The 20937-nt window shown below is 51.2% G+C and overlaps 1 protein-coding gene and 1 long non-coding RNA gene across 8 annotated transcripts in view; one reads left to right on the top strand and one right to left on the bottom strand.

The window, feature by feature from the left end:
• The window catches only part of AAK1 (AP2 associated kinase 1), an 84092-nt gene extending 65038 nt beyond the window's left edge, over nt 1-19054 (bottom strand). For 2 of the 7 annotated variants that reach the window (XM_027669011.1, XM_027669014.1), the window contains exons 1-2: nt 18759-19054; nt 18369-18663 (exon numbers count right to left, since the gene is read on the bottom strand). In XM_027669011.1, coding sequence (XP_027524812.1) covers nt 18369-18531 — 163 coding nt within the window. In that variant the 5' untranslated portion in view covers nt 18532-18663; nt 18759-19054. The remainder of the gene's footprint in view (nt 1-18368; nt 18664-18758) is intronic. The other 5 variants (XM_027669012.1, XM_027669013.1, XM_027669010.1 and 2 more) reach the window with 4 other exon arrangements.
• A 334-nt stretch (nt 19055-19388) lies between these two features.
• On the top strand, nt 19389-20937 carry LOC113959781. Its single transcript, XR_003531917.1, has 2 exons — nt 19389-19472; nt 19906-20937. It is a non-coding gene; the product is annotated as an uncharacterized LOC113959781 (long non-coding RNA).

The raw sequence follows: 20937 nt of genomic DNA, 5'->3' as shown, positions 1-20937 counted from the left end.
ATCCTCCATGGACACCCCTCATCTCCATGGACACCCCTCATCCTCCAAGGACACTCCTCATCCTCCAGGCACCCCTCATCCTCCAGGGACACACGGACACACCTGCTCCTTCTGGGATGGCACGCTGGGGGTAGTAAGGGAACCACCTGAGAACTTCCTTCCTACTACCACAACTGTGCCATCACCATCACCTCCTCAGCCTGCTCCACATCTTCACCCCCTCAGGTAACTCAAACACAGCATTCCTGCAGGCATGTGTTGTGCCTGCCAGACAGGCCCTGTTTGCAGAGAATCATGGAATATCCTGAGTTGGAAGGGACCCACAAGGACCCAAGTCCAACCCCCAGCCCTGCCCAGGACAGCACAAGAATCCCACCACGCTTTGTCCACGCTGGGCCAAAATAAAGCAAGTTCAGCTGGAGCCAGACAGTGTTTGAAGCCCCAACTCAAGAGACCACTTCACCTGAGTTAATCATAGTCCAGGAGCAGGGCTGGACTCTGCCCTGTGCACACAGAGAAAAGGAGGTTGGACTTCACAGGATCTGCGGGACCAAAGGCCACCAGTGCTCCCAGAACACATTCCTGTGTTCCCCAGCTCTGCTGGTCCCCTGCCAGAGACAGCAGGTACACCAACAAACAGGAACAGCCTCGTCCAAACGCGATTAGGCAAAGCTCCCTCTAAAATCCTGCTGAGGGTACCTCCAGAGACACCAAGTGCTGTTTGCACAGGAGCAAAGGGGACACAGCACGATGATCTCCCAGCTGCACGTCTGAGCTCAGCAACAGCAGCTACAAAAACATCTCCACGGATGTGTCTTCCCTCTGCAAACATTTTCAAGGTTTGTCTCCAATCACATCCCTCATTTTTTTCCAGGGCTGTGCTGAATAACCCAAAAGCTGTTGGGTTTGAGGAGGAATTGTTCCCCTTTTCAGTTAAGTCAGTCAGATCATCAGCCTTGAAACTGTCAAATCATCAATTCCCACTTTCAAAATTAAATAAGGAAATCAGTGTTTCATTTTGAATTTTCTCCATCATCCTTCTACAAACAAAATAACAATACCTGGAATTACCACAGCTGCTGATAAACACTGTGGATGCCACTAAAAACTTTATTCTTCAGGGGTGAAATTCTTTTCTGAGCCGGACAAACAGTGAATGTGGTTTTCCACGGAACTGGTCCCAGTTTGCTGTGTTTTAACTCCATCTCATCCCCCTCCAGACTCTTGTGCAGAGAGCCCACTGTGCCCCAGCCCTGCAGCTGAGGGGACAAGCCAAGTGCTGTTCAGATGTCCCCAAAAGAGCCCCGGGAACGTTCAGCCTCCAGGGAGGGCCGGTGAGGCATTCTGAGCTCTGGCTGTGCTGGCAGGCACTTCAAATTAAGTGTTCTGCTGAGCCAGGCACAAAGCCACTCCTCAGCTGCACAGTTCCAATACTCACTGATCCTTATCCACCAAGAATTATGTCATGTTTTGCTTTATCTCACAAGCCAGAAGAACTTCCTTAGCATTTACCTTCCTAAGTACAAGGGGCAGGCTCACTCAGGTTTGTTTGTTCCCCCCACAACCAGGATGCTGTGAGCCAGTTACAGGAAAAATCACAGTGACTCCCTTGCATGGGGTGTTTCCAGCTCACCATTCCCAAAGCTTTACTAAAACACAGTAATTCATTTTTCCCCACAGACATGGCCACAGCCAGCTGAGACACTGACACTGCCTGTTCCCCGTCACTGGACACCATCCCCTCACAACACCAGCACCATCTGCTCTCTGCTGCTGTCCCGAGGAAGCCCATCCTGCACCTCTGACACCTCGAACTGGACTAACACACAGTCATTTAACAAGAGTAGGAGTTTTTTCCTAGTTCTGTATATAGTCACTCCTTCAACCCAAACCACACTGTGATGCAATTCTTGATCCTAAAGCACCAACATTTTGGGGCATCTTTAGCAGGGACAGAGATGGCTACAGCAAACCTCAGCTCTGGAGTCACTCACAAAGCAGAGTCACCACAAAGAAGAAAGGCCAAGGAAAACACTTTGGCCCAAGTTGAGCAATGCAATCATCTGTAATTACTTCAGCCAGCGTTCACAGAGCTCTGCAGGCACACCAGGGAAAAGCACTTCATGTGCCAGTGCTGTTCTCCCACAGCTCTCTGGGCCAGCTTTCAACAGGGGTGAAGGAATAACCCAGGCTTGGCTCCCCCAGCTGTAAACCCAGGCTGGAGGTGGACAAGTGACTCATCTGTAGGACAGGGGAGAGCACCGAGGTGCCCTGGGATCCTGTCCTGGAGCAACTGGGGCTGCTGAGCTGCAGAGACCTCCAAACAACCTTCCTGGGACTGCTGGGAAGTGTTACTGGGCACCACACCACGAGTCTGGAGAGACTCACTCAGCAGCTCCTAAAAAAGCACCAGACAGTCCCAAAACCAGCAGTAACAGGAAGGAAAGCAAAGGGCCACAGTCAGGTACTGATCACGTCTCTGGGATGATCTGGTGTGACCCCCCAGGTCTGCTGGTTAGTTTTGATATGGGCCTTTGATTTTCCCTACAGCTCCCCCAGTCAGCTATGATGGCAGTAGGATTCCAGGGCTATTTTTGTGGCTATTCATCTGCACCAATATATTCTTTCTGCTGTCTTTTATTCCACTCTTCCACTGCTCAGCAGGAGGGTATTGCTGCACATACCTGCTGAAAACACACCATCTCAAATCCCATTTTCCCCCTTTGGATGCCACTTCTCCATCACTGCTGAGCTATTTGTTTTCAGGACAGCATATTTCACCCCAAATTAAGTTTTCTGTTCCAGCATTATTCCTTTTTATTACCAAGTGTGCCCACAAACTGGGAGCAGCACTGTGAGGCATTCTGCTGTGATACATGACAAGGAATTGGAAGGATCAGGATCACTGCACATTGCTTTTTCTGCTTTATGAAGCATCCACAACACCTTTAAAGTCACAGAGCGTCAGCATTAACGCCTTTAAAGAAAAATACAACTCGTTTTGTTTTTAAAGTGGTTTGAGGTGTAATTAAGAAGCCACAGTAAGAGGCAGGGCTGTAATAGTCAGGGTCATAAAAATATCAAAGGAAGCAAAGACAACACTGGTACAATCTATGATTTACTGAGCTCAACCTGGAACGTTATCTCTGCTTCCACTTCCTTCAGATAGAGACAGCCAGAAACACCAGCAATTTGCAAATTAATTTCTCTGTTCTTCAAGTCATGGTCTTAAAATGGTGCTACTAGGGTGGGAAAACCTGTGATTAACAAACAAGGCAAAAAATTGAGAACCTGACTAAAGAACACGTGGGTCAGTGTGACAGCACAGTACTCACTGACAGCAGCAGCACAAGCACAGGCACTGCTCACACAGCTCAGTCAGAGAGCTGCTCTGCTCACAGGAGCTCTGCAGCCTGTCCCCAGGAAGCAAATCCATGCTGGAAGGGCACCTTGGGGTGTCCAAGTGCAGAACAGACCCTCAAACCACAACATCTCGTAGTAAGAGAGAGGAGCAAGTCACCCCACCAGGATGGGACTGAAGGTTCACCTCTCATTCCATTTTGGGTACAGCACAACAGGTTACCCAGAGGAAGCAGCACTTTGTAGAGGTTTTCCAGCACCATCAGGTGTCACAAAGGGCCCTCCCTGTGGCCACGAATCCAGTCTGGAAATGAACATTAGATCTGCTGCTCCCAAGCTTGCTGTGGTCTGGTGAGGGATTAATCACTGACACAGCCAGAGAGCATTTCCTACCTCTCTGTTTCTGGCAGGCAGGAGGAGGTTGGCTGCTCCTCTGACCCTGCAGGTCAAGGGGCACTGCAGTGTTCCCAGAGAGAAGATACCAGACCCACTGCAGTCCAACAGACCCTGCAGGATCACCAGCAGGACCTCTGGTACTGAACTCCTTTCTCATGCTCATCTGCCCCCAAGCAGCATCCCAAAGGTGAGCACTCAGGGCCTTCAACCTTCCCTCCCTCTCTCCAGTGGTTGTACAACTTTATGACTAACACAAAATCTGCATAAAAAAGCAGATTCTATTCCTGCCCCGGTGGATTGAAAGGAGGTAAGTTGAGTATGCCAGGAGGAGAGGACAGAGGGAGGCTTTCCCCAGCCTCATTTCACCCTCTCCAGGCTCTCTGAGCCACACAGGCCACGCTGGAAGTGTCACCACGTCACCCTGGCACAGGATTTCACCTGACTCGGCCTCTCGCTTACAGGCACGACTGACACTGCCCCAGTCACTCCCAGCACATCTTTCACCCTCTGCTCACACTCTCTACATGCTCTTGGGCAGTTTATTACTGGGGTGTTGTCACCCTGTCACCACCACAGTGTCACCAAACTCTCCACTGACTTGATTTCAACCCCAAATTCTTACCCTACACGCCACAGACATCAATGAGCTAAAACCAGTCCCTTCTCCACCCCTCTTCTGGGTATCTGGAGGGATGCTATCCAGTCTTTTCCAGATCACCCAGCACAAAGACTAGAGGGACTCGGAGCAGTGGTGGTTGTACTGATGTTCTCCTTTGTGTGTGCATTTTGCTGGTTTAGTACTACACGTTGGAATGACACGACACTTGGGGTTTGGGATTTAATTAGTGCCTATGACTCACTCTCCCACCCAATTCCACAATCCTCTGGTTGCATTTGGGTACTGACATGTTATTTTATATCCATATAAGTGAAGATTATTCACCCTCAAGTTGCACGCACAGAGAACACTGAGCCTGTCCTGGAGGCTGCATCGTGTCTCAGGAACACACGGACATCGCCAGGGCTTGCTTCTCATGATCCAGGCCCCAAAATCAGGCTGCTCTTCACCCAGGCTGTGCCAACAGCCTGCAGGCTGATGCACAAAGCAGTGATGGGGGAGCTCAGCCACAGGCTCACACACAGACCCACAGGTGCCACTGGGACCTGCAGGACTCGGCACGTGGCAATGGGGACAGAGGTGACACAGGACACACCACACAGACAACAGCAGCAGGCTCTGCACAGCCAGGAGGGCCTGACTGTGCATCTCCCGCTCTTACTACACCCAGATGTCTCTAAACAGTGTGTGTGTTTGTGTACATGTGTGTTATAAACCAGAGGCCAGCTCTGAACAAGAACAAAACAAACCCTCATCCCCCGCCAGCAGCTGAGAGCAGCAGATAATAACACTAAACTAAACAGGGCCTCCCTCAGCCCATATCTTCTACCTCAAAGGAAATAACAAGCTTTACTTCCTTGGTTTTTTGCTGTATTTTTTTAAGTCATTTGACTTATCTAAAGCATAACAGTGCCAAGTTTAAGGGACTGCTTCAATCTAAAGGCCTGTCCCAGCATCTCCCAGAGCAGGATTTGAAGCAACTCTCCATGTCAGGAACACAACCCACTCATCTCTGCAGGGTACACGGGTCCTCTGGGCAGTCCTGAAGAGGCTCTCCTTCAGCTCAGGGCTCTAAACTACCAAGACATAAGTCCTTACAGTCCATACAGGCCTAAAAGCTACAAAACAAACGAGATTACAGAAAACAAAGTACCACAAACCACCTTTCATGCACAGGAGCAGTCCCTGGGAAGCTCTCTGTGCTCATTTCCAAGAGGAAAGGTCCAGCTCTCAGTGTCTGACCTCCCCATATTCACCTGTGCAGGGAGAGAAACACCACTAAACCAAAAATCAGTGCAGCTCCTGGGTGGTTCACTGAGCTTTCAGTTGTGGGTTCATCTGTTCCTCTAGGCTGTTTCAACTGCCCCTAAACAGCACTTTAACAGGCTGCATCCTGGAGTGGAGATAAAACTGCTCTGGGAAACTTATCAAATCAGATCTTGAAACATCAACCACCATTTAAATAGTCTGAACATTTAAAGAGTTATCTTGAGGGCAAAGAAAAAAGGCAAATCACTAAGTCCAGTTGGAAGAGCTTCGTCTGTGTAAGGAGCAATGGTCACAGTCACTCATGTTGCAACCCTGTCCTGCCCATTTTAAGTGGCTGTAGGAGGGAATCAGAGCTCCAGAGCTCTGGGAAAGTAGATGGCAGCTGGATAAAGCATAAAGGACACCCAGTATTTCATGACAGGAAACCTGAAACGGGCACAGTATCAGGAGAATCAGCTGAAACCTGCATCTCCCCAGACGGAAAATTAGCTAAGAAGGTATTTTTGCAACCAGATCAGGAATTTCACAGTGATCATACTCAAAGGAAGATTATAACAGTGACAACTGTAAAAAGTCAGGAGAGCTCAGAGCTAAACTGAATTTACAGGAAATGCAGCTCCTATTTTATAAATGTTTCTAATGATATTTTAGTTCAAGAAACTATACAAGGGATACAGGTACAGGTTGTGTGTCAAGCCAGCCAAGGAGAGCATCCCTCTGGCATAGGACAAACTCTTGAAGAATATTCAAGCTTTGCTGGGCAAATCACCAGCTCCCCTTCCCTCTTTGCAGAGCATGTTCACAGCTCACTTCCTCCTAGCAAAGGCTGGGGCTTCCCAGGCTTCATCCCTGTCAGAGGAAAGCAGTGCTGGGGAATCAGGGTGGAGTCTGTGCTCACCTGGTCCATACTCATATCAACTCTGAGCAGAGCAGGTCATAAACTCACTGTTCAACACAGTCTGTGGCAGAGAAACACACGTGCAGCCCTTCAGCCCCAGAGGTCTCAAAGTTTAGGCAAGAGGCTCCACACTCTCTCCTCAGTAATAACCATTTTAAGCAGCAAGAAGTTCTCCATGGAGCTCACATCAGAGCTGGAAAGAATGTGATCTCCGCAAAGTGAATTTGCACACGAACAATGGAGTTTCCCTGTTCTCTTGGCTCAGAAGCAGAGCACAGAGGAGTCTCCCTGGCTGGCCAGCAGCAGTCCCTCAGCAGCCCCATGCCCAGCGAGCTCCCCGGGCACCAGGAGCCCAGCATCTGTGCCAGCCTGGTGCCCCTCACAAAAGGCAACTGGGATTTAATGGGAGGGGGGGAAGAAAAAGGGGAAAAAAACAAGCAACCAGCTACAAAGATTCCTCCAGAGTGCATTGGACAACGCACACCATCAGGGCAAAGATCTGCTTCCAACAGAGCAAAACAGCTCAGGCAAAGCCCTGCTTTTCACAAACCCCTCTTGCTCCCGACTCCAGCAAGCAGCAGCTGAAGCACTGCCTAAGCGTCATGCTTTAAACACCATCAGGCAAACTTAACATCCAGCACATCTAACAGAGCAAAGGACCTCTCTCCAGGTTCAAGCTTACATGGAGGTCGTGGGTCAGGCTCTCAGCCAAGGGAAAGCAGGGCCACAGTCAGCCCTACACAGATTTACCACAGCTGAGAATCCTAATGTGATTATCCAATATTACCAACACAATTATAGGGCCTTTGCTTAGTGTCACTGCTGCCATATCTAGGCCACGACAGGACGGATTTAGATTTACAGGCTCCACCCTCTCCCTTTAAACAGGCAGAGCACCATTGGTAATGTTGGTGTGGCAGCCCCGGCCACGAGGGCCTGAGCTGTGCAAAATAACACAACCAGGAGCCTCCTCCGACACAGAACACAAGCAGGGCCTCCACCTCTCCTCATTTTAGGAGAGCAAGACTGGCTGTCAAGGGACTGTGGCAGTTCTGGGAGTTGGTGTTTAGTTCATCAGCTATGACGCTCTCAACAGTGAACAGACACAAAATATTTACACAGTCAGAGGCATTTTCACAGCATGGATAACACGGGAAAAGCCTAACTGCCTCTCCTCACTGCTCTGGGGGTTTATTTTGATAGAGCTGATTTTAAGCCATTCAGCTTCATTTCTTTCCATGTTCCAGGACCCCATCTCATCACAGACCTCTACGAGCCGCTCCTCTCCCCTCCACGATCCCCCTGCAACTCCCAGCCAGTGCCAGGGGAAAGACAAAGGGGAAGCTGGAAATCATAATATAGCAGGGAAAGGAGGGGAGAAGGGGTGTGAGGGGGCAGGAAATTAATCTCTGCCATTCACTGAAACAATCAATGGGCAAGATTCAGTCTGTGCATTAACTCTGCATTTCCCTTTCCAGAAGCTCCAGTCCAAGGGCAGCAATAGCCTGGCACTGCCCACCTCCGAGAACACCAGCAGGGCACAGCCCAGACACCCCAATTTAGGGGTATTAAAGTCTCCAGTGTTTGCAGTACCTGTGACAGCAATTTCATAACAAACAGCAGCTCACTGGAGGCGATGGAGCTGTCCTGGCTGTCACAGCAGGAAGCACGTTTAGGTGTTCACGTGGGGAGATTTGCTGGGCATGTGCTCTGCTTTCCAGCCATGTGCATCCACTCCACTCCCCCCTGACAGGCTGACTCGGAAACCCAAAGCTGATGGAACAGTGTTTTATTACTCTGCAGCAAGACACGCTGCCTCCAAACACATTACTTGGCAAGGCAGACTCAGTCCCTCTCTATTGTGACAATTTTAGTCCTTGAACTTACACTGTAAGCCTGAAAAAAAATAAAAATTAATGGGTCATGAATAACTCACAGCTTAAAAAAACCTGAAAAGGAATCATTTGTTTAGTTATCAGTCAGCCCTTTAAAAAGCACATTTCAGCTGCTATTATTCCAAGCAGCTGCTAATAGCATCTGAGCCCTTGTTCATCTCCAAGTGAAATTAGCACTGGCATCAACATGCTGCGGAGCATGACGGGCTCGGAGTGAGCACGGCTGGAACTGCAAAGCCAGCAAGAAGCTGCAGCAACTGCAGGCGGCTGAAAAGCTTCCCTGGAAAGGCAAGGAAGCAGTGAATCACATCAGGAGAGGAGAGGAAAAGCCAAACTAGTGGAGCAGAGAGTAGGTTGTAGCTGGAGGTGCAGGGGAAGGAGAAAGCAAGATGAAGGCCAGGGCTGGGGCTGGTTTTGAACAGGACTCACAAGGGGCAGGCAGAGCAGGCTCCTGGAGACCTGGAGTGCCATGGTAACAACACACTCCGTTTGGGAAGCAATTATGCAAGGATCCATGCTCGTGGCAACAGGGAAGTTCGACATTTAGGAATTTTGATTACTATGGCAGCACCCAGACATCCCTCCTGCGCAGCACGAAAACCACAGGAGACACCCAAACACATACATTCTAGCAAGAGCCCAAGCTTCCAGCTCACAGGATACTGGAAGAGCTTCACAGCAGTGGATGGAGGTTTGTTTCAAACCAGTTTCTTCTGCTTAAACCCAGGAACCCAGATTCCAGCCTTTCCAGGTCTCCCACTTAACTACAGGTATAATACCCGTGAGCCACAGAAGTGCCATCTCCCTGAGTAACAGGAAAACACAGCTTAAGGACCACATCACACTCCTCTGGAAGAGCATTTGCAAATCGACCCCTGAAGACAGCTGTGAACTTTTCGACTCCTCAGTACATGCCAAGCATGGAGAGAGGTATCTACTATCCCATCAGACAGCCCTCAGGGAATTTAAACCCCCAGGTACAGCCAGGAGCAGTCAGTATCCATCACTCAGCATTTAAAGAAGTAAAAGTCAGCCCTACATGAAGCAGGGCTTTGAATTCCCCACAGGTGAGGAAGGAGGGATATGAACATTTGTCTGTTCATCTGTCAGATGTCCAGGAACAGGAAAAGGTTGCAGGGGTCCAGAATCTGCAGTCTTGTGACTGTTACTCACCAACCCCATAACCATCAGGGATTTAATTCATCAGCTCAAATGAATTTAAATAATTGCTAACGAATCCCAACTTACATGCAATATATCAATGAATGCATTTCCAGCCTGCTCAGCAGCAGAAAAAGTTTCAAAGGTACAATGTCAGGGCTTCTCACGCTGTTAAGTTTAAAATAAAAGCAAAAGGTAGAAAACCACCATCTGTCCTCCTCCAAAAATAGCATCATTTTAATTTTTACAAAAATCCAATACATTTAATCCTGTCACATGTTCTGCTGAACGCTGGGTGAGCAAGGTTGAGTTGGTGTGTTTGCTGTGGTCTCTGAACAACACCAGACCTTCAGCAGATCCTGTGTCAGCTCTCCTGCCGTGCTCAGCTGTGTGGTCACAGCTGCTGGCACCTCACAGCTCTCTCTGAGCAGCTCCACGGCAGCAGCACTCAAGTGGATTTTGGTACCAAACACAGGGCTGAGCCTCAGCAGGCACAGGGAAGGGCCAGGAATCTCCCAGGAGCATGGACAGGCTTTGTTCTGCCTTTGCATTCTGTGACACAGGGCCCTGGTCCCTGACACAAGTTCCTGGATACTATGGTGACATGAATATTAATGACCCCGTGGTTAAAACACCAATCAGTTACATTTGCATTTAATACAAGGCTCTGTCACTGCTCTCCTACACCGCCCTTATCAAATCACTACATCTTCATGGCTTCTCATCGGTACAGTAATTTGGTAAGGCTCCCTCCCCCCTGCTCTGCAGAGAGGGGACAGGAGCAGCCACACACACAACCACAGGTTGTGACACCTCATCCACAGGGTCCTCCTGTTCTCCAGGGAGCAGACACAGCTCAACAGACTGAACTACGACTGGTAACCAGGCACAGACACAGAAGGGTAAACTCACATTCTCATACCCGAGTACATCTTCTAACTCAAAAGCAACAGGTAAAGACCAAAGCAAAGGCTCTGACTTTCAGCAGATTTTTTTTCTTGCCAAAAACATGCTCTCAAGGACCCCAGGACAAAATCTGACCTGTGTACTCCCCCTTCCCTCTGCCACTGTCCCTCCTTCATCCTTTGCCACCCCACAATCCCCACATCAGTGCTCTGCCAGGCATTCCTTTATTACCTTACAAACACAACCAATAAAAACCAAACAACATAAGAACCAGTAGGATCTCACCAGCTGACAGCTGGGGCTGGCCTCCTGTGTCATCCCACCTCAACTGTCCTGTGCAAGGCCTGTGACAAACACACAGCCACCAAAGAGCTCCAGTGGGAACACACTGCCCTGGGCAGCAGCACTGGCTGGAATTCCCAGGGAATACCCAGTGCACACCAGCTGAGGCCACATCAGCTGCTCCCAGCGAGGCCAGGGACATCATCCTGCTGGCAGCACCTCACTGCAAGGGTGGAGCAAGGCACAGAGACATCCCAGGTTAGCAGCTCCTCTCAAGTGTGTGCTTGCCTAATGGGACATTGGCACAACTCATCACAGCAACAGGGATCCTACAGAGATCCTTTCCATCCCAGCCCCTGAGCCATCCTTGGTGTATCCTGCCCCTACCCAAGGAGCCACAGCACTGCCTCTTCCCTCCACCCAACACCTCCTGCCAGGTTGTGCTGTTATTCAGGGCTGGTTATTCATCTTATTATTCATCTGCTCCCTCCCCACCACCTGAATGCCTGTCCAAGGAGAGCTGCTACAAAAACTGGGTAAAAAGGCAGGTGTGTCAGCACCTCAGTATCTGCACTCACACAGGAGCTTCCACAGATCCTTCTCCTAACTCCAAAAGACGTTTCTTTAACAATCTCTCTGTACTGTTCATGCCACCCTTCATTTGCATACCCCTGGCGTTAGACACTTCTTGCCAAAGGTCATTAAGAGTTATTAGACCAGAGCCAGGGTCAACAGCAGCCACAAATAACCTTCCTGTGGACACACTGCAGCCATAAGTGAGGATTTCCCATCGATCCAGCTCCCTGCTCCCAAGCAGCAGCTCAATGCCAGAGAAAAGGTCCTTACGGCTGAAGCACTTCCCAAGTCAGAATCAATTAATCCTTCACAGGTTCACGACAGGTAACTAAAGTAGCACTGACTTAGCAGGGAGGTCGAGCACATAAGGCAACAGATCTGCACTTCTGTGCTTCTCACATCAGCACTGATGGTTTGTGTTCATTTTAGGTATTGCAAACCTAAAGTCTGAGTTTTGATCACAACTCCCACATATAACCCAGGATAGCAGTGAAGTCACAAAACAGGTATTCAACACCAAATCAAGGGTTCCTCCTGCTTGCTCTGGTGCTTCCAACAGACCAGTGTTCAGGGACAGCCCACAGGAAGCAGCCACATCGTGTCCTCATGGAGCACTCAGTGCTGCTTTGAGACAAGCCTGAGTTTATTTTACTGCTGCCACTTGTGCAGCAAAGCACATGTCAGCCTTGCAAGCCTCAATTCCCTTACAGAAGGAGATACAAACTAAGATATCATCTGAACAACAGCTGGGCTATTAGAGATCTTCAGAAGGTCTTGCATTTTGCAATCACACCCTCGAGAACAGCATGCCAGATTGCTTTTGAAGTTCACACAGGCACACTTTGGGGTCACCAATACAGCTCTGTGATCACCAAAGTAAAGCTAGAATGTTTCTAACAGGTAATGGAGATCAGCTGTACCTGTCCCTGTACAGGTACATCCCCTCAGCTGGAGGGGATGCACACACAGTCTCTGCTCAGGGAACTCAACTGCTGATGGCTTTATTTTTACTCTATGAGATCACCCGTCACTGGTACGTAATTTGTTTCTGCAAAATCATGAAGCAAACCAGATGCTATGAGCATCCTGTCCCAAAAAAAGTCTTTAATCCAATCCTGTGACACATGGCCCAGGGTCCTGGTGTCAGCAGAGCTTCTGCCACAGAGCAGAAGCAAATTTACACCCAAATCACAAGTGTGCCAAGAGCATGTCCACTGAAATCACAGAGAGGCAGCACTTGAGAGGAAACACAGACTGCAATTAAAGCACCCAATCTGGAAGGCCAGAGATCAACTCCTGACTGGGCCACACATGCTCTGCATTGCTTCACCTTCCTATCTCAGTTCCCAGCAGCCCTACAAGGGATGGAAGGACAAGTGCACAGGCTGTGCCAGGGCTCAGATGCTCTGGGCAGAGAGAGCTCCTCACCTTGGAGGAGCTGCAGCAGCTCCCCTGTGCCTCCACTCTGCTGCATCACCCTGGAGGCAGCCAACAATAACCTTCACTGTGCTCCGTGGCAATTCCTGGACCTCCTACAAAAGGAGAAAGTTTCCATAATGATAAAAAGCCACAAGTGAGAGAGAATTACCTTGCAGTGCCTCACTTAAGCCTTTCCAGATCTTTTCCCTGTGCTTGTAAATCACTGTCAGTGTTGTTCCCACACTCCCAAAGTACAGCAGTCAGTATGTGATCCAAGGAGGTACACTTCCAGCACGGTACCACCACAAGGACATCCTGTGCTTCCCCCATCCAAGAAAGCAGGCAGGCAGCCTTTCCTGGGAAACTTATTTATCCAGTTACTTCTCCTTATCAAGAGACAACTCCTCCATAAACTGAGTTTGCTTATGGTATGTTCTCCTCAGAGACTTCCCGTCTCCTTCCACATGTGGAACACAAGTAAACACTTCATACAAGTGAGGGCAAATTGGTTGTGACTTTCCAGAGAAGCAGCACAAACCCTGCAGTTGGCACGCTGCCCTTCCAGCGGGCACAGCCTCAGCTTGGCCAAAAAACACTGTTTTCACTGAAAAAAAGTCACCTTCAAAGGAAGCAGCTTCCAGTGCCAGTGTGCAGCACCTAGTCAGTCCTGATGCCTTATTAGTCATGATTAATGCAGGTGGGTGAGCTTGGAAGGCAGCAAGTGCTAAATCCAAAGTGGATTCCAGCTTGTCTTCAGCACATTTGTAACTTCCCACCTGCTCTCCTCAGCTGCTGACAAGCTCCTGCACAAAGGGGAGAAGGCCCAAGACACAACAAAAACATCATGGCAGTACCCGTTCTCCTGAGACTCACAATGTCAGTGCTGGTGTTGCAACCAGACAACAGCAACTTGTTTCTAACCTCTAGGACACTTCTGCAAGACCAGAGTTGGAGAGTTAAACCCTGTGCTTCCCCCAGCCAGAATCCCAAAACTAAGCTTTCTGATACTAACAAATTCATAAGGCTGTTGCAGGACTGCTTGAATTACAAACTGGTTTATCAGGGAAGGTTCCTTCCTGGGTTGCTGACTGCAGAGGACTCACCCTCCCATGACTGCACCAGGCTGACACTGCCCTTAAATGTGCTCTTAGCTACCCCAGTTCTCATGGAAGGAACCAGCCACCCCAGGTACGACCCCAGACGTCCTCTCTGACACGCTGCACAAAGCCCACAGGCCAGGCCAGGCCATGTGAGTCTCTGGGCTACACACCTCCTTACACACTTAAATCCACTAACACCTGCTTTTCCTCCCTGATTACATCTCAGGACACGGCACATGCTGTCCCAGCAGAAGCTGTGCTGCTGAAAGCACCAAAACACCCGGGAGACCTCGACGTTTACCAAATAACTCCCGTGGGATTCTTCACAAATTTGCCTTGAGGGCTTGTACCCTCAGAAAACCAGACTGCAGGAACACAGAGGATCCCACATCCCACCCAGCAGTGCAGAGCACAGGGTACATGTGCTGCCTCACACGGAACACAGGAAAAGCAACGGGGAGAAAAATAAAAAAATAAAAAAATAAAAATCACATGGCCCATTCCAAGAGGAGAAACAGTTTAATTCCTAATCCAAATGTCACTGGTCAGCTGATTAGCAGCTGGCCCTCGGCTGAAGCTAGAAAGCAAAAACTCGCAAAATGCACTTCAAAGCGACATGTTGAACCCAACCACACTGGAATTGGGCTGAGGACCACAAAAATCTGCACAATTTACCTCAGATGGAGTTTCTTTTAAAGTGTGATTATTTCAGAAGAAGGTCAGGTGTAATTTTAGTGACTTCAGGTCACGGCAGTGCAGGGGGAGGAAGCCCTAAAGGTGAGCTGGGCAGGGGTCAGCAGAGCCCCCTGCAAACAGCCCAACCACACAATTAGGCAGCCCAGGGGACCCCCCTCCCCACCAGGCACAGGTTGGGCACTCACAGCCTTTGCTGGCCTGCAGCTCTGCCAAGGGAAGTCAGGATGAAACATTCCCACCACGTCCTTCTTTTCAATACAGAGGAAAAAACACAGCTGGCAAATGTAAGCTGACTTTGCACTGGTTTATAATGTCTGCCATTAAAAGCTTTGAAATCTACACTAGCAGGCAGCACACAGGCATGAATGTGAAAAGCTTCAGTGAGATATTTGACAATCATTAAACCTGAATCCCCTACTTACACACTTCCAGGGGAAAAGACCTTCAGAAAAGATACTACTAATTTTAAAAGTGACTTTTCACAGACATGAAGAAACGCAGCCTGCACCTTTTGCTAGAAGCAGAGCAAAACAACCAAAATCCTGCTCACACATGTGCCCCAACAGCACTTACACACCTTGGGTCAGCTCAGCACTCTCTTACAATACTGTGAGTACACAGAGTCACACAAAACACAGCCTCCCCTCAAAAATGGGACACCGGGGCAATCCCCACCTTGCTTTAGCTCAGGAGTACCCATGGCTTGTGGTACTTTGCCACACATGCACATCCCTCAAACTCCTTAGCAAATTCCTGATTTATGGCAACATCCCTCTCAATGTTTCTTTGACAGACACTGACCTTACAACTCCAGTGTGGGGTTTGGGGGTGGGTTTTTGTTGTTTTGGTTTTTTTCTCCCTACCCACAGGCGGAAACAAAGAGCAGCATCTGATTTGATAGCACTGTTTTGTTTTCTTTTTATAACAAAACAGCAAGACAGCAGCCCGACTCACCCACACACTCCAGCAGCTCCTGGGTAGTCACCTCAGCTCAGTGAACACCCCAAAACCAGTAACACCACCCCTCACTGTGTGGCTTTAACCCTGCCCCCGCAGACTCCAAGGCCAGCAGCACTGACCTGTGCAGTCAATCCCTGTGCAAACTTTGAGGGGAATTTTAAGAGATTATTCATGCTAATATAGAGCAAGACAGCTACAAAGACTCAACTGGGAGTCACCTATTGCAACACACTGTAAAAAACCCCACTGATTCAGGGATACCTCAACACCACAGCCAATCACTCAAATTCCTTCTATGTTATTCCCATCTACTTCCTTCCCCAAGGAAGGAATGATTATCCCTGCCCAGGAAAGCAGTAACCAGACACAACTATTTTTCAGGGGTGGGGGTGCACTCACGGCAGATATTTTGGGGAATCTATGCAGAGCCAACAAGCACGTGGAGCCATTTGCCACCTGGCACACCTGCTGCTGCATCCAGGCCTCCACCCCAGGCAGGGCACACCCCTGGCAGCAGGGTTGCTCAGCAGAATTCAGGGTGACCAGGCACAGCTCTGACAGAGAGAGGGAAATCCCAACACTGCCATTCCAAAAGTTCTGGTTCAACCAGTTCCTCAGTCATGGAACTCAAGTCTCCCTCACACCATCCACCATCATCTCAGAGATTCCTTCTTTGAAGCCACTTTGCACCTCGTTTATGCACCAAAACACAGGCCTCCCCTCTGCCCCCTAAAGCAACAGGGACAGAGGTGCTCCTTCCCAGACAGGATACTCCTCCTACAGAGTGCTTCCCAGGGGACTTTTCCTTTTAGCAGAAATAGCCAAGAGCTCACAAGTTGCCTTTTCAAAACTGCTGAAGCACCACTGCAGATACAAAGAGGTTTTCCAGCCGCGGATTCAGACGTCAGGAGTGCAGGGACCAGGCCGCCCTCGAGCTCCCCAGGCCTCCAGCTGAGTCAGGGAGAAAATGCTGTTCACCAGCTCTCAGGCACACGTATGCAGAGCTGCAGCACTTCTGCCCCACGCTGCCTCCCCAGATGACCTCCCTTTCCTACAGAGGAAATGGCATTTTCACCTCTCTGTTCCCTCAAAAGGTGACAAGCTGCAAACCCACAAAGCCACCTTGCTCTTGTCCCCTTGGAGGCTTTACTCAGCAGGCAGAAGGATTTCAGACTGCCCACAGCAGAGTCTAAATGTGAGGACAACACCTGTGTAGCCCATTTCACCACAAGAACTTCCTCTGCCTCGCAGGAACAGATCTCAGCACCTGAATTACAGGCCTTGCTCAGCCTGTGTGGATCCAGGAGCTGCAGCCAAGCCTAGGCCGTGCTCCATCCCAGAGGCCAGCCAAGAAACCAGGAGTGGCAGGGAAAAGCCCCCCCAGGGAGCAGCTCCTTCAGGACAGCGGAGGGAGGGGAGGAACCTCTTCCAGGCAATCTGTGCTTCCACCTCCACCTCTGCCGAGCAGGAGGGCCCGGTGACACACGGGCTCCGCTCCCCGGTGCTGTCAGCACGGGGCAGAACCTGCCAGCAGATTACTCATCAGCACAAACAGCCTCTGCCTTCCTATGTTACCAGGATGAGGCCACCCCGCATTAAAAAAAGACTCTGACAGCTCCTCAGGTTTAGCTCGTGTAGTTCCTGAGCTTCCAGGGCCAAAAGGGCCTTGGAAATACCAGCCGAGGCAAACCTACAATGCAAATTTCAGGAAAAAAAAATAAAATCACTACAGTTACTAGTTAAAAGCCTGGTTTCGGTGCTCCTCTCAGCAGAACACATCAGAAATCACGCCTGAAAGATGGTCACAGACCTATTTTTTTGCACGCTGTGGTGACTTCCTACAAACCTGAACACTGGCAGCGTACACAGAGTCCCTTTTCCATTTTAGGGCTCTTCCTGTAGAAGCCAACACAGGTCCTCCCACTCAGCTCTCTCACAGCAGCTCCCCTCTCCTTCGCAATCACCGGATCAAAACAAAACACAGTTTTGACTGAAATGGCCCAGGATGCTGCAGGAGGGACCAGGAGCAGGGCTAAGGAGGCCAACATCTCCCTGAAGGTCGAGGCTAAGGTTACCAGCCAGAGCCAGCCAGGAGGCTCCTCACATCCCCAACAAATGAAATGTAAAATGATAGTTGAAGCAGCAGAGCTGGTTACAATTAAACAAATGCCACCAGCAGCTTTGCTGCACTGCAAGGGCTGCACACGTCATGAGTTCTGTAATCCCCACAGCTCATTTTTAGTTCTTCCACTGTTTTATTTGGGGGGAAAAATATAGCAATTGGGATCAGCACTTCCCCTTGCAGAAACCCCCCACGCACAGAAATCCCTCATCCCAGGTCACAGCCTACCTATGTGCATGACAGAGCTACCAGGAATTGACTCCAGCCTATAATCCTCCCTGCTTAAGGTAGGAGAGGAGGTAACAACTGAAAAAAGTTAAAGAGTGAAGGCCACTGCTTTCATTATTTACAGCACCTTGTTCTGCACCAAAGCATGTGATGGTTTTGAGGTCTGTTTGGGTTTTTTAGCTCCCACTTTAGGAGAGGTGGGAAACGATTAACTTCGAAATGCCCTCGATTTCTAAAGCATTAAAAAAACCCAAATCTAGCAAACTCGCACTGTATTTACACATGAGAAGACCAGAAACGTCAGCTCGGAGATGCCACTGGACTGCAATTCCACCAAGGACAATGAAATATTCGGGGACCCGGGAATCGAGGGGGAGGCGAGGTGGCCGGGAGAGGCCAAGGCCTCCCTTCCCAGCCTAGGGAGGCAAAGGGGCAGGGAAAAGCAGCGCAGGCAGAGCGCTCCGAGAGGCGCCCGGCTCACCTTCCGCCAGCACCTCGTCCACCGTGACCTGGTGCCGGCCGATGCTGAACACCCGGCCGATGTAGCCGCTGCCCGGGCCGCTGCTGCCGCCGCCGCCGCCGCTGGTGCCCGACCCGGGCCCGGAGCCGCCCTGCTCCCGGCGCGAGTCGAAGAACTTCTTCATGTCTCAGAGGCGGCGGCTCCGGCGCTGGGGGCGATGCCGGTGTCAGTGCCGAGCCCCTCCCGGCTCTGCTGAGGGGCCCCGGGGCCGCCCTCCTGGCGGGGCCGCGCCGCGCTGTCCTCGGGGGACTCACACCTGCAAAAGCACAGCGGGTGACGGGGGGCGGCGACACCCCCGCGGGGACCCCCGGCCCGCGGGGAGCCGCGACCCGCAGCGCCCGTGCCCGGTACCTCGCAGCGGGCGGCGGGAGCCTCCATGCGCCCCGCGGGGCCGGCGTGCGCAGCCCCACCGGCTGGCTCACGGCGGGGGCCGGCTGCCGCCAGGGCCCGGGGCCCGCATCGCTGCCTGGCGGCGTCACCGACGGCCACCGAGCCCGTCAGGGAGCGGGACGCGGGCAGGGACCGACCCCGCCGCCACCGCCCCCCGCCGGCCCCATCCGACCACGAAACGGGCCGTCACAGGAAGTCCCGGCTGCCGGCGGGAGCGCCGCCCCCGCGCCTCCGCCAGCCGCAGGGCCGGGCCCCGCCGCCGCGGGCTGTGCCGCTGCCCGGGGGTGTCCCGTCCCGGGGTGCCCCGTCCCGGGATGTCCCGCCCGGCCCGGCCCGCAGCCCCACAGCGCGGGGCACCCCCGCCCCACAGCGCGGCGCGGGGGGAGCGGGGGCTCGGCGGGATGGCGGCCCCCGCGCAAGGCACGCTGGGAGCTGTAGTTCTCCGGCGCCGGCGGTGGGGGGCTCTAAGCGCAGCGCGGACTACAGCTCCCGGCGTGCACCGCGGCCCCGCGGCCGGCAGGGGGCGCTGTGTGGCGGGGCCGTGGCGGAGCCCCCGGGTCGGGGTCGCCCCTCAGAGCGGCCGGGCTGGGCCCGACGGCGGCCCCGGGGACAGCGGAGGGGCCCGCGGGACGGGTGTCCCCCTCGCCGCGAGGGATGGGTGCAGGAGTCCTGTCCGTGAGCATCCACGGCCCGCGCTGGCGCTTTGCCTGGTGGCGGCTGTTTTATGTTTGGTTTTGAAATAATGTGCTAAACTCGGTGGTTTTGTGATATAATAATAGAAGGCCATTGCTGTGACATCTTGGTTTTTGACCTGAAGCACGAGGCTTATCCTCACACAGGCCCTGCTGCGTCGTTTGAGATCCCGAAAAACTCTATAAAGAGAGGTTTTCCAAGCTCTCAGAACGTGTTTAGTGTTTTAAACCTGGCAGCTGGTTTTGCAAAGCCTGCGCCTTGGATTGACTGTTAAATGACTTGTCCTCCCCACCCCAGTACCTCCCACAGCTCATCCACAGAGCCCAAAGCCCCTGGGTTAAGCTTTGGAGAGGTATATATTAGCTCAAATCTTGTGAAATGTCCTTTAAATTTAACCACTTTGGGTTTTTTTCAGCCTTTTTTCCTTCAGAACCCATGAGATTTTCCCAGCCCATGACATCCACAGCAGCTGACTCCTCTCCACCAGCATCAGAGAAGACCAAAGCTGGGATTTGAAACAAAAGAGGGAAACATTGAAATGGCAAAAATTGGTTTTCCCAGAAGGAGGACCCGGATTAACAAAGCCCGAGGAGCTCTTGGCTCCCGAGGAATTCCTCCATGACGCACCTCTCTCCTTCCTCCCTCTGGCTGGGACACGAGGAAACAAAGGCACGCTCCCATTTTCCTGGTGACTATTATTTCCTGTATTATGGCAATAACTACAGCCATCCTGCTGACAGCCCCTGTCCCCAGGCCAGTCTGCTTACTGTGGGATGACAAAAATGTTTCCACACACACGGCCCTTTTTCTTCATCCTGCCTCTCTTTTGGGCACAGGCTTCCAGCAATGCCAACGAGATTGGATCAGCATGTTGTAAATGCATCTAATTGGTTTTGTCCCCTGGTGTTTGATGACTTTTAAGATGGGTATGGCTCTCAGAACAGGCAAGTAGAATTTGTTACCACAGGCTGGGGGTGATGTTTAGCACCTGGATCTAACAGCAGGTCACTGTACAGTTGTTTCTCTGCTGAGCCACTGAGCCTCTTCACTGTGGGTAAATGCTACACCTCTTCATCTTCCTTGTCCTCAGCAGCTCTGGTAGGTAAGGGCCCACCAGCCCACCCTGCAGACCTCAGAGTCCTCCTTGACCACCTTTAGCCACCCATAACTCGTAGGGTGCTTCAGAGTGGTTCCAGGCTGCACCTCATTTCCAAGTGTCATGTACAAGACACCCCAAATGCACAGAGCTGGAACTGCAGTCATTTCAGCCAGGCAGCCAACATGTGTGAAAACAGTCCTTTTTCATCTGACAGGCTTTAATCTTCATCAAACCTGCTCGGCTTTAATCTTCATCAAACCTGCTTGTGGTTTGGGGCTCTGTGATGGATTTCCAGTGGTCAATACAGAGGGTTCACTTGCCCTTCAGAATAAATATGAACTGGGTGAA

This window comes from Corapipo altera, unplaced genomic scaffold (assembly GCF_003945725.1).
Source record: "Corapipo altera isolate COAL_440 unplaced genomic scaffold, ASM394572v1 61016, whole genome shotgun sequence".
Classification (NCBI taxonomy): domain Eukaryota; kingdom Metazoa; phylum Chordata; class Aves; order Passeriformes; family Pipridae; genus Corapipo; species Corapipo altera.
Note: the sequence above shows the minus strand (reverse complement) of the source record. Positions and strands in the feature narration are given on the sequence as shown.